The 13,984-nt window shown below is 36.8% G+C and overlaps 1 protein-coding gene across 2 annotated transcripts in view; it reads right to left on the reverse strand.

The window, feature by feature from the left end:
• CRPPA (CDP-L-ribitol pyrophosphorylase A) overlaps positions 1-13,984 on the reverse strand; it is a 125,719-nt gene that overhangs the window by 94,766 nt on the left and 16,969 nt on the right. For both annotated transcript variants that reach the window (XM_055709517.1, XM_055709516.1), the window contains exon 3: positions 5,397-5,546. In XM_055709517.1, the coding sequence (XP_055565492.1) occupies positions 5,397-5,546 (150 nt within the window). The remainder of the gene's footprint in view (positions 1-5,396; positions 5,547-13,984) is intronic.

Genomic DNA, 13,984 nt, shown 5'->3' on the forward strand with positions numbered 1-13,984 from the left:
CACAAATTAGGACACACCAAAACTAATAGCAACACCAATGCAACATTACGTTTATCCCTTTAACACGTTTATATGGCCTTTTACCCAACATCCCAAGGAAAAATCCATGCTAAGGTAAAGCATCCTGCTTGCAAGATACCACACACATTATAAATATATCTCTTTCTCCCCTTGCAGTTGTTTGCATCTGTCACTTGTCCACCTTGTGTGAAGTACTCATCACAGAAATAAAAGCTACAATTTTCATAAATTTTATAAATGTATAACTTCTTTAAATTTTACAAATTTGACAAATTGAAGGGCGTGAAAGCAGTGCTGTACTTCCTAAGAATATGAGGTAAGGAGGCACATATATGATGAGTCATACAGTAACACTCACAAGCGTATATAAGGAGGCCTGTACGATTCATCCTTTTCTCTCCTCGGGACCATCCCAACACCAAATTCCAAAGTCCTACTAGAAAGTGGATGTGTCAAAATACTTCACTGAAACAGAAGTAACCAGTTTTCCCATGCTTCATACAACCAACTGAACACAGAGACTTGCAACAGAAAGCATTAAGCAGCATTACATATAGGGGGTAGGTGCCTGTATCCTCCAAAATCCCATTATGCCTATTCATTTATTATAGCCGAGTGCTCTAACAACATAAAAGGCTTTGCTATTCTGACTTTGACTATCAAGATATCATTTTAGCTCCACTGGCTGTTGTGGGCTCTGAAAAGTTGCTTAATTTCAATATTGACTTTAAATGTTTTTAGTCTGGTTTATGTGATGTTCAGTACAGGGGCCAAGAGGTATCCTGAATTAAAAATAAAACGTGTAACGATGTAACAGAAACTTTATAAACATTAAAATCAGTGCCACTATTCTGCAGTGCAAGAAGCAGCTATTTCCTGAACAGTGGTCTTCTGATCCTTCTGCACTGGAGCCATTATCATTTGAGGCAGAATACTGAAAAGCTTTCCCTGAAGTACTGAAAAGCACCCCCACCTACCTGCTGCATCACAAAAAGGCCAACACAAAGAAGTCCCAATTCTTTCTTCACCCAGAAACAACAATGGCTCTCAAACTGCTTGCATTTCCCAAATAGAAAAGAAAAAATATGGAACGTTGAAAGTCGGGGTTTTTTCTTCTCAAGCATACACACAGACATATCAATAAGGCTGCTTCCACTACTAACTGACACTAAAATTGATGCTAGCTGAAAAAGATCGAGATTATTTTTAAGGAAATATATTTATAAATCTATACTATTGTTTGAGTATGGTTAGAAAAAAATATTCAAAATTAACCATCAGAAGACCTAGCAGTATTCAGTACCTCACAATTTTTTCTTGATTGCTCTTCCCATTTCAGATTTATTTACTTCTCCGGGGATTAAAACCAAACAAACCAACCCTACTTTGCAGGCTTGGCTACCTTAAAATAGCAAAGTAGAAAGATGAAATAATTTCCCCATCAGGATCAAGAAACATTACGGAAGTGAGAGAGGACTGTCCCAAAGAACAGAAGATTTCAAGTTAATACACCTATTAAAACCAGATGTGACTAGTGGTTAACAAGAAACCCTTTTGAAAACACTATAATGCATGCACAGAACCTGATTCTTTCACAAAACCTGAGCAAAAATTAGCAGCAGAAACTATTTCATAGCATAGTTCAGACGTAATGGATGGAATATTTAACACTGTTTCTAGGTAACTGACCAAACAGACTCTAAGTAGATGTCATTTATTTTTTTTTTCCTTCCACAAAGTGGTTGCAATAAAGAACCCCAAAGCCAGGAAAATCACATTAAAAAAATAAAAGTACTGGGTTTTAATCCCTGAAAAGCCCTGTTGAAGGTGGCCTAAATATCAGATATGCAAGTGATGAAGAGTGTTTGTTTAATGAGCTCTCAAAGTCATTACAAAGACAACGGAGTGCATGCAATTGTGAGCAACAAAATTCTAGAAGTGTTCAACAGCACTACTATAAAGCTGGAAAGTTAATGGTTATGATGTCAGAAGTCTTGATCATCACAGTTAAATCAGAAAGCAAGATGTATCTGAAGAAAGAAGAGCTGTTTGGAATATATATGTTCTAGGCAACAGAGAAAAGGTAAAAGTAAAAACTAAATTGAGATCCAGCACACAAAAATGAGATGCATCACTATTAAATGCATGCAAACAACCTGACAGTATGTCCTCAAAATCTGTGCTGGATTTTTTGCACCAAATCTAAAGGGAATTCACTGCAGTATACATATATTTTGTGATAATATTGTAAACCAATCTTTGGCATTTGTTGTATCTGCTTCAATTCATTTTATGTACAAGACATATACTTTCCCCCCAATCATTACTATAACTTTTTAATCAAGCAAGAAAAAGTATTCTAAGGAAATTACTTTTAATTTGATAAAGACCATACAACCTTATTTTTACATATTTTAATAGTGTTAATAGCTTATTCCTTTTGATGCCAAAAAGGCACAGAGTAACTGCTCAGAGACGAATTTTTGTCTTTAAGCAGCAAAGGTATTTATTTTGTGCAACATTGGGGAGCTAGCCGATTCGCACCAGACAAACTAGCTCCAAATTTTTCAGTGAAAAGTTAGGTATTTTATACAGTTTTCCCTGAGAGGTTACACAACATCTTTACATAAATACTCATTTGATTTTGACACCCAATCATTCCATTCATAATAGGTGGGATCTAGGTGGAGTAAATCTTTCAATTTTCTTTGTTCAATGATTTCCTGAATTGATGGTCTCCTTATCTCCTTCAGGTGCCCACCTTATCTTTTCTAATTATTCAGAGCACATACCTTTCTCAACACAAACAGAGCATGACCCAGAGCACTGTACCAAACTCATCCTGACTAATCTTTTTTTTTTTGTAAGACCTTGTTCTGTTTCACTTTCTAGCTCTAAATACATTCAAAACAGCAATAGAAGGAGAAAGAGCACTAGTCTGGTCTTTCCAGACAAGAGCAGCAAAAAAAGACTATAGACAACAAACCTGTAAGGATCAGACAGCTGACCTCTAATTGAATGTTGCAACTTAGTGGTTGAGATACTCACTGCTCTTACATTCATGAAAAGGCACACATTTGGACATCCAGAAGTAAACTCTTTAAATCTACCTACTCACATCAGATGATGCATTTAAATAGAGAGAGAGTTTGAAAGCAGTATTCCACATTACCCACAATGTAACTGAAAAGCCTATGTTATTTTAAGCAGTAATTCAAATCTGGACATTCAAAAATGGACAGTTTCTTTCTAAGGAATGCATGTTTGACTTTTTTTCCCACACTGCTGTTGCATAAAGGTCACAACTGTATAAAATACACAGGAGTGGGATCATGATCCCGTGCCAAGTCAGCCAAAATTAATTCCATTCCCAGCTTTGTGAATGACCTGCAACATGAGTAAAAAATTATTTTATCTTTTTTTGATCATCTGTACGATGATACTTACATGCTTCACCAGGTTGTTGTGGGAACTAATTATGGGTATGTTAGTATTTAGGAAGCATCATAAGCTGCATCCATTCCTGCAACAAAAATCTGTCTTACAGTAGCTTGACCAAGTTTTTCAGGACAACGATTATCTATCTTTTTTTATTTGTTTGTACAGTTCCCAGAACAATAGGGTCTTAATCCTTGACTTGGACAGTTAGAGACCATTGAAACATAAATAATTAGCAAACAATATGAGTTGAGAGGTTTAGTGAAGTGTTATCCTTCTGAGAGCTCCAAGGCACAGAGCATTTAAATGACCAGAATCTAGCCAATGCAAAGGGAACTGGGGACAAGGAACCATAGCCTTAGTTGCTTGCTAACAACTTTGGTGGTTTGTTCTTGAAAGAGGAGGGATACAAAAAAGACGACTGATGGAGTGCATATGTGAGAAGAGAACACTATTCAGAGGAGCACAGGGACTGCAAATATAGTTGCCTTTTGAGCAAGGCATTTAGGGCAAAAGCTTTTTATATATTTGCCAGCTCTACTGTATCTGCAAACTAAGAGCAAATGCAGAAGGAAAAAATAGGGGGCTGTTTTTGGTGGTTTTTTCGAGCAACACCACATAAACGTGCAATCTGCCAAGAGGTACACCAACAAGGAAGAAACATTTGCAAAACCAACAGCAGCTGTTGTCTCTTGAGATGTGTTCTATACATATATATGCTGCCTGTATCATTAGTATACCGACTACATTCAAGCTAGAATCTCACTTAGAAGTATCGGCTGTGTATTATCCCTATACACCAAGAACATCCCCCTGCTTCCCATTAGAACTAAAAAGATTGGAGCTAGTCCAATCACTTGAGTAGCTCTTCATCTTGGATAGCCCTTCATCTTCAGCATCTAAGAATAGCTTCAAGTATCATGCATAAAGGGTATGACATGGAATTTGTGCCAAAGTTTCTAAGTAAAACAATTACTGAACAATTAAGCAACTGCTTCTTCCTCATCGCCTGTCCACACATTTGTTCTGCTGGTGGTGACTTCTAAGCTACGTACTCTCTGAAGGTGGAGATCAGTAATTTGGGCTTGTTTACTCTGACTGATGGGAAGTATGACTGTCAGCATTACTGGAGTGAAAAATAATTCCAAGTCACAAATGAAGAAATGCTCTGCTTCCAGTCAGTCTCAAAGATACCTGGAGGACAGGCAATTTCCACAAGGTGATGAATGAAAAGGAAGTAGTACGCTGAGACGAAAGCCTGGAGTGTTTCCAGCAAACTGAATGCAGGGTGGGGCAAACAAAAGCAGTCTTCAAGAAGGATAAAGGCAAAAGAGTCAGGATTCAATATACTACCCACAATTTTTATTTTCTTAAATAAAGATTATGTTAAAGAAACATATTGGGAAAAAATTGGAGAATGACAACAGAGACTACATAAATATTATTTTCAGCCATTAATCTAAGCACGTGGAATACACATGCAACACAAAGCAAATCAAAGGCTTATTTACCTATATGTATCAAATTAATATTATCCCAATATTTTAAAAGTCTATATCGCATCATATTATTGTATGTCATTATTACACTGTGCATCCAAAACTGATACTCTTAGTCAACAATAAATACTTAATACATACCTAACTTTAAACACATTAACCCACTCATTTAAGTAACCTATTTAACGTGCAATAAAAATTAAAAGCAAATCTGTCTTTCCAATAGCTTAGACTCCTCGCTCCCTCTTGTATTTGGCAGTCTGATAATTGGAAACCTTGAACAGATCAGAATTATAAAGCATTTTCATCAAAAGACTACAGAAAATACTCATACAGTTGTATGTGATCTGAAATAGATGCTGAATCTCTACTTTTGAAAGAAGTTTTTTTTTAAATAAAGTAAATGGAAAAAGGTCTTAGAAAGTTTCAAAGTCTTGCCTGTTGGTATGCTTCGTAGATTATATCAAACAAGAAAGCCTGAGGCATTTCACTTGCTCTGTACCTCGCACGTTCCAGTGAGTGGTCTAAACAGCCATCTGCAGTAGAGGCAATAACAGTGGAAACTAGAGGACGAATTGCTCCTGCTGCCTGTGGAACAAAATACACAGAAGCCTAAATGTTATATATATTAATGTATATCAGAGCTGCAGTCAAAAAAGAGCTTTAAAATACATTTTATACATTATTAGATATATAAAAGATAAGTAAGTAGAAGTCATACTACTTTGTATGAGACTTAACATTAATATAGCAATGGAAGACTGCATAAGTATACACACTGAGAACCAATTTACAAAACAAACCAACTTAAGCCCTTCATAAACACCTACTGCAAATACATGTACAGATCTGAGATGTTTGTTTTCCAGACTTTTTTCTACATGCATATTAAGCAGTTTCTGTGAGGACAGTTCTAGGCCTATTCAGATATCAAACAGCAAGAGACACACCTGAGTTGACATTCCACAACACCTATTGCTTTCACAGATTTCAGTTCAGCCAAACTGTTCAGAAATAAGCAACAAGAACAGTTTCAGAAAATTGAGCTTGTTCTTCCATGCTGAATTCAACACCTGAAATACTAAGCAACCACACTTATCAGTGAAATCACTGGGAACACAGTATATACATCAGAAAGTATTCAGTATCCAGCAGCACTGTGCCCCCAAACAGGTATTTAGACGCTTGTATTTCAGTTTTGGTTTTGCTTAGATCTGAAACCAATTAAACATATATCTCTGATCTTTTTACCTATATGTAGTATTAAAAACCTATGGCATCTCTGAAACAGAACTGTCCTAGCTGGTTTTAGTCATTTTGATACCTGAAAGTTACCCATGATTCAAACAACACTTATCAAATGCTCACATGAACTTTATAGGAGGATAACTGGGACAAGAGCTGTCCATGTAATAATGAAGAAAAGGATGCACTGACAGAACACGGCTTATCAAGTTCACAGGGCAAAAAGCATGCTCCCTAACACCACCAACCACTGGGAATGGCATCTTTACACTACACTGTTTAGTATCTATTTTTATGAATAATAATAAAAAAAGAGTAAATTATGCTTTTCAAAACATTCAGAATTAACCAACATCTTAAATCAGTATATCTAGAAAAACACTCCCAATGGTGAATTCTAACAGTTTTCACTGCAGCCACGTATGATCTTCTGAGGGCTAGTGAGCTTTGACACAGGAAAAAAAAATAGGTCAACTCACATAAATTAAGAGCACTGTTACTGTTTATTTCATTTATCTTCTGTTGGCAAATTCTGGCCTCATACATATGAGTCCTGTCCACTCTTACAAGATTCTTGACCTCAGGTATGCATACAACAGCAGAATGAGACACTAAAAGTGAGCCCAAAGTTTTTTTCCTCTCAGAAGAGAAAGAACTTCTTGTCTTCCCTCTGCCTTTCATACTACTGAACAATAAAACAAAGAGGAATGCAGTCAGTGTGTTGAGCACTTTATGAGCTCTAAAATACAGCTTCTTAATTCATTCTTTTACAGAATGAGGACAGAGATGTGAACCAGTTTCTCATGCCCAAAGAGTACTGATATGCATGAACTACCAGGCAGGGAGTTGGGAAAGAAGAGATTCAGAAGATTCATATGACAAGAAATACCTGAACCACTTTCTCAAAATCTGAAAAGCACCTTTTCTTTCCAATATGTGGAAAGAGATACCTATATAAAACCCTACATGGCGCAAAATACTATCATCCAAAGGCAAATCATGGTACAGAAAAATCAGTGAGAACCATGAAATCATAAAACTGTCTGTACAGGATCTTGAGAGGTCACCTAGTCCATCTTTCTGTTCTAGGCAAGATCCATTACTTCTGTAACAGAAAAGACAAACTGACAGAACTAAACATCACTATAATTTCAGTAATATATCAATGTATTAAATGAGGAGTAAATTTAACAGATGTACTCTGAGGAAAAGCTGTGCATAAGCAGAAGTAGAGAGACTAAACTATCTGCAACTTCTCCCCTCTCTATTTCCTATGATTCTAGGACATAGATTATTACCTCTGTGTGTCCCAGCTGCTGGGCATTTGGACTATGTTATTTGCTCTGCCGTCATATTTTAATTGGTCACACACACAAAAAAAATTATAAAATTAGAAGGTCATGGGAAAAGAGATGGAGTAGCATGCTAGCCACAGCTTTTCTGCTATTAGTTAAGTCTATTTGAAATTTTTGATTCTGAACAGTTACCATTCTAGAAAATCAGTTAGCAAAAGAGGATTTCTTAGGCTGATCCAATATTTTATTACAGTTTTTAGCAATCATGTCATGTTACATTTTAAGCACAAAACAGGCCCAGAGAATACAATGTGACTTGCATAACCAAATCTCAGAAGTAAAACACGCACTCTGAGGAACAAAAAACCAAACTGCAATTCTAAATAAAATTGAAATACTCAAAATTATATTCTTAAAAGAGCTCTGAAACACATTGTTTTCTTGACATCTGGTTTATTGCACAATAAAAATTTATGAATGTCTGTATCTTTGTGACAATACTGAACCACATCTCCTGCCTTGTTGAGGCCTAGCTCTTCCAGAAGATTCAAGGAAGATCTAATTTCTAACAAATCCAAACATGTCAATTTTTTAAAATCCCCAATTAACTTTTTGATTAACTGAAAGCTTCATGGCACCTAAAATTTAACAAATCGCATTTTCAAGCAACTACAGTTTTGCTTTACGTTTACCACAGAACTGAGCCCGATGTGGCAGACTGTCTTACCTGCCCTCCCTCCGTTCGAAGGAGGGATCACAAGTTAAGCACAAAAAGCAGCAAGTCCACTCAAACTACACCTGACACTGAAAAAATGAAGTTTGATACAAGGAATAAGAGTTATGGCTGACTTCTGATCATGTGAGGGAGAGAAATTCTGTGTACGCAGTAACTAGCAGTAACTTGATTTTTTAAGAACTCCGCTTTTATTGCGAAAAAGGACAACTCTGTCCATGCCTGCTCTACGCTCTGATAGCGGAACGCAGCGCTCTAGTGCTTACTAAAGCCAGGAAGTTTCCACTACACAGAAAACCTTCACATGGTCAGCTGCTGAGGCCACAGGCTGTGGATTAGAGCGTACTCTCTGAGGTGCAGCACTGAGTTGAAACCTTACAATCCTAAAACAAGATACAGCAACCGGCTGGTTGTTTGGCTCAGTCCTGGCTCTCCTTTCTGCAGGACCTTTCTCTGCCTCAGCACACACACCAGCTCCCTCAGCCACATGATGTGACCCACCACAGGGGTGAGTTTACCACCTCAGTGACACAAGAACTGCATTGGTTCCTGAGGCCACTTTCTGACTGGGGGAAGCTGGGATCAAGCAAAGGAAAATACTGGCCTGTGTATGCCCTGCTTTTCATATGGGACAAGAGAGCTGGGTCCCTAATGCAGGAAACGCTGTATCTGCAGCGCTTCTGGCAGCATCCTCTAGCTGGCATACATCAACACAGCTGCCAAACCCAAGCTGGCTTACACGGACCTCACTGCACGTCCAAAATTGGCTCATGGGTAACTTCATTCATGGTGTCAACCCAATAATATCTGGCATGTAAAAACAGAAGAACTGAGCTGTGAATTTTGTTCTCACATGCAGGCCAAATAGGGGCACAGTTTAAGATTTATGGCTCGTTCTACACTATTTCCTTCTGGTTAGCACAAACATCCTCCCTACTCGGCACAAAGCTTTTTCTCAATTCCACTCCTAGCAGTCTTCCAATGAACTGAAGGGGGAATTTAGGTACTTACGACAGGGCTACAGACTACATTTTTTTTTAGTTCAGAAGCTTAAACATTAGCACACAGTAAGGCAAGTAATACAATGAGGTACTACTGTATCCAAAGGAGCTTTTTCCCCTGATGACTGTGGGGTGTAAATGAAGAACATAATCATTCAGCTAGTCTACATCTACTCAGTTACAACACCAAATATTTTATTCTTTGCAAAGAATTTCCATGTTGGTTTTCTGGTTATAAATCAGTAACAAAGAACTATTTCCATATTAGTAAAGAAAGTATATACTGAGTATCAGGTATTCAAATTTTATTTGTTTTAGTTTGAGAAGCTTCAACTTGCTATTTATGTCAGGAATGTAGAGGTATTTGGCCTGGCTCTCAGGCAAGAGGTTCAGACATGAATTAAAAAAAAAAAAAAAAATTATAACCTAGAACTGTCCACATTTAAAATTGTAAGTACTTGTTGATGTCATTATAGTTTTACAGATCTTTTTTACACTTTGAATTAACCTACCACAAAATACAAATCCTGTGTGTCTAAAGCAAGTGCCTGGGTCTTATATTAACATTTCCATACTCAGAGTATTTATCTTCCAATTTCTAATAATTTTGACTCAGATTTGCTTTCAAAATCATACACAAAGTGCATCATACACCCTTCCTGAATGTGAAGTGGATAGTTAATGGATAGTTAAACTGAATTTCTTTAAAGGTCCACTTTACAGCCTTACAAGCCACTCCACTTGAAACACAGTCAAGAACTGCTTTTGGTGAAACTGGCATGTCCAGGAAATACATACACTTTTCCCCATTTTTGCATATTTTGTTAAATAAATTCATTAAAGTATCAAAATTTCTGTAGGCAAGGTCTATAAATATTTCATAGCATAACAGACATTGAAATAAATACTGCTAACTTGAGCTTCTTTTGCAGACAAAATACTGGAACAAAAAACCTCCTTTTATTCTATCATTTCCTTAAAACAGTCCTAAAATGACCTGAGAACGCAGAATTCCATCAACTTCAGCAGAAGTGACAGACTGGTATCTCTTGGAAGTAAGCTTATCAACCCATCTGCTGAAATCCGAACCAGCCTCTAGATGCTTTTAGAAACAACAGGTGTCTTTTATAACCCATTTTAAATAGCAAAAATAAAAAACATTTACAAAAGGTTCTCAGTTTTGTATTCAGTTTTTTGCATAACTGCCTAGAGTACAGCATACGTTCAAGGTGTAAAGACTCAACAGTGACTGGAAAAAAAAAAAAAAGAGTACAAGATTACTTACGTAATGCAGGTCAGTATAATAGGGTATCATTAGTATTTTCAATAGATTCAAGGCATGCTAATCTACTAAATAGTAGCACTGTGTCATTCTCGTTTTACCATACTTTGACAAGAAATTGTTTAGATGCATGTAATCAGTGAATGCATAACCAGGGTGTGTTTTAAGATCAGACAACACAGTTCAAGGGGAGTAAAATCCAAGCAGTATTGATGAGACCTTTCATTACAACATGAAGGTCAAATGCTTAGGCCACAGAAGCCTACACACAATATAGCAACCTGGATAACACAATGCAGTAGACCTTTTTACTGAATATTCATAAAACCTGAAAATCCTCATTTTATTTGGGAAAAAAAAAAAAAGAAAAAAAAAAGAAACCATTAAAATTTCCAGATAGATTAGGGAGGGAAATGAAGCTTTTATCACAAGCAAGAAATTATCCAGGTTACAAATACCCCCAACACACAGTGCATTATGCAGCTGAGACCAACATTCCACATCTAGAATACAACCTACCACAAACAAGTTATCAAATATCCAGAAGCAAAAAAAAAAGCATGAAAAACCAACACATCTGCATCATCACTGATCTGACCATTTTTAGTAGCCAGATTTGCAACAGAACAACAAATGCTAAATGGCTGCAAAGCTTAACAAGTTGAATGATACGGACCAGGAAGGGGAAAAAAAATTGCAGTGTCACAAAGTCCTTACAAAAAAATACCACAACTACAATTCCTTTTGTTTTACAACAGTGTGGCAACAAGCTCAGACAACCACAGATCCTGCAGGCTGGCATACTAAAAAAAAGTATGCTATGTCTTTGGTACGCCCTTGTCCCCAGTAGGCCCCAAGTACTGATGCAGACCCACAGAGTTCACTTACACAGCCGATTTGCAACCCTGAACTTCAAGTCAGTGGCAATCACAGCCTAAAACTTTGGAGTCTAGTCCTAAATGAGCAGACTTGCCCATCCTTCTAGCATGACTCCCTTCTAGTTTTTACACCAATACTTTTCTTCTCCATTCATGGCCTTTATCTCCCCTTTTCTATCTTCTCAGCTGTCTAGTAGCATTAAGTAAATGTACATTTTGTATTCCAATCATCCTAACTGCATTAGATTCAATGTTTTCAATTTACTTAGGAATAATTCTGATGTCAAACACATACAAGCATAGCTTATGAGTGCTATCTTTAAAAGAACGCCCCTATTCTCATGTTTTTACATGTTTTCAATATTCACATTTATTAATGTGAATTCTTTAATCAGAGTTGTTTTCAACTCTGACAAGCAAAATAGTACTGAACAAAGACTCCCAAATTATTTTTTCTAAGGCAGGGCGACTAAATTAATTTGACTTTCACATATACACTGGAAATAAAAGTATATTAGAAATATTTTCATTACTTCAAAGCAGCTGATTTCTTTGAAACTGTGTCTGGAGATTGTGGGGCTAGCCACACTTAGCAGGACAAATACATCCATCTTGGAACTCCATTAAAGTCAATTTTGTAGAGGTGAATTTGGTAAATGTACAAACAATTTTGTCTTGCTTTTCCATGAAAACACGGATTGCATTAGGACACTGCTCATCTCCATAAAAGTAACAATGTTAATTTAGACAACCTAGGTATCGAACAGTTTAAAAATATGTCCTGGAATGTTTTTTATTAGGTGAAAGATTATTTATATGTTACCAAACACTACCATCTCTTAAGGATTTCATTCTAAATGAGGTCTGGCTATGAACCAGCAAAAGAAGCTCAGAATAACTATGATTAATTTCTACTCGTTTTATTCTATCAAACTGTTTCCACATGTTACTACAGGGAAAGTATTCTTTTACACAAACTACTTACCATGAATGGCATTCACAGCCATCTACAGTATGAAAAAAATACAGAAATAAACACAGTATCTGTGATGCATGAAACGGGTAGAAACATGCATTTCTTCTATTCAGACATCTGCACTCAACCAATTGTATCTATAGTAATAAACATGCTTCAACCATACTCAGTAATTGGCATTTAAGTTGGAAGAATTGTCTCTAGTGAAAGATTTCTTATTTCAAATTTATCAATCAGAATCCTCAAAGCAAAATTAAAAAACTCAATTATAAGATTAAAATATTTCATATATTTAAGAGAATGATCTTTTCAAATCTTTTATATTATAAATCCGAAGGGGAGAATTTCTAATAAGACAAAGTCATACAACCATCTTTGTAAAATAAAACAATTAAGAGAATTTCTTTCAATGCACATTCAAGGTACTGCATTGAAATATTGCATCTTTATTTCTTACTTTTTTCTTTTCCTTTTCTGCATTTTGTATCTAGCTGCTGTCTAGGACTACAATTTATCCTCCCTATAACCAGAAGTAATATATGAGAAGTTTTATGATTCTGCTGCAGAGATGGAAATATTTCCTCCTCCAACCTACATAAATCCTGGCAAAACAATTTTTTTTGGATCGAAAAGATTGGGGTACAGACAAAGGAACAGGCTACCACTCCTATACAGAAGTACAGTTAACTACAATTTGGCTATATGTGCAAAGTTTTCTAAACTTAGGTGCGAACAAATGTTCAAGCCCAAACTAGCCAAACTTCCAAACCAAACTGATTCAAGCCTTCACATAAACCACACAGTTATAACGTCATGCTGCACCCAGAACCCACCTACTTGCCACAGCAAGGCAAAGCAGCAGTCTGGCTGCATGGGTTCAACTTGAACCTGTCACCATCCACCCCCACAACTCCTTCTGTTAATGTCACGTCCAAAAGACAACCCCAAACAGTACCTCAGCTGCACGTTTCTCTTGAAGGACCAGATATGGCATGCAGTCAGGACTACAGGACAACCAGGATGACTCAGTAAAGAATAGCAGACCACAATAAAGGTAGAGCTACTCTCATTGTCATGCAGAAACACAAATTTGAGTCCACGCTATATCACACTTTCACCCACACTCACACCCAGACTCTACCATGTAGCTGTGGTGGGGACAGGATGCCTTCTACTCTATTTCTTCTACTGACAAGTAAAATCTGCAGCCTGGGTTGTGTATCCAACTAGAAATTTGCTTCTGGATCTTTGATTCTCATTAGTGAGATACCCACTAAAATTTCTTCTGTGTAGGCAGTATCACCAACCAGTCCAATTCCAACTATCTTGACATATTTGTACTGGCAGCTTTTAATTGCCCAAGGACAGCACTGGTTGAAACGTTAAACAAGCCTTGTCTAACACAGATATTAAAACTAATAATCAGCCAGACAAAAAGAAAGTTAATTAGAACAGATGTAAGGAGTTTTGAACACTATGAAAAAAAGCCTTGTATGCTAAACTTCACCTAACTTCCTTAGAGTCTGCTTATCCAGCTGGCTACAAGCAACAGTCGAACTCGCTAGAATTGGGCACATGTTAATCTTAAACCAACACCAGGAAGGAAGAAGTTATAA

The sequence above is a fragment of the Falco cherrug genome, chromosome 4 (genome assembly GCF_023634085.1).
Source record: "Falco cherrug isolate bFalChe1 chromosome 4, bFalChe1.pri, whole genome shotgun sequence".
NCBI lineage: Eukaryota > Metazoa > Chordata > Aves > Falconiformes > Falconidae > Falco > Falco cherrug.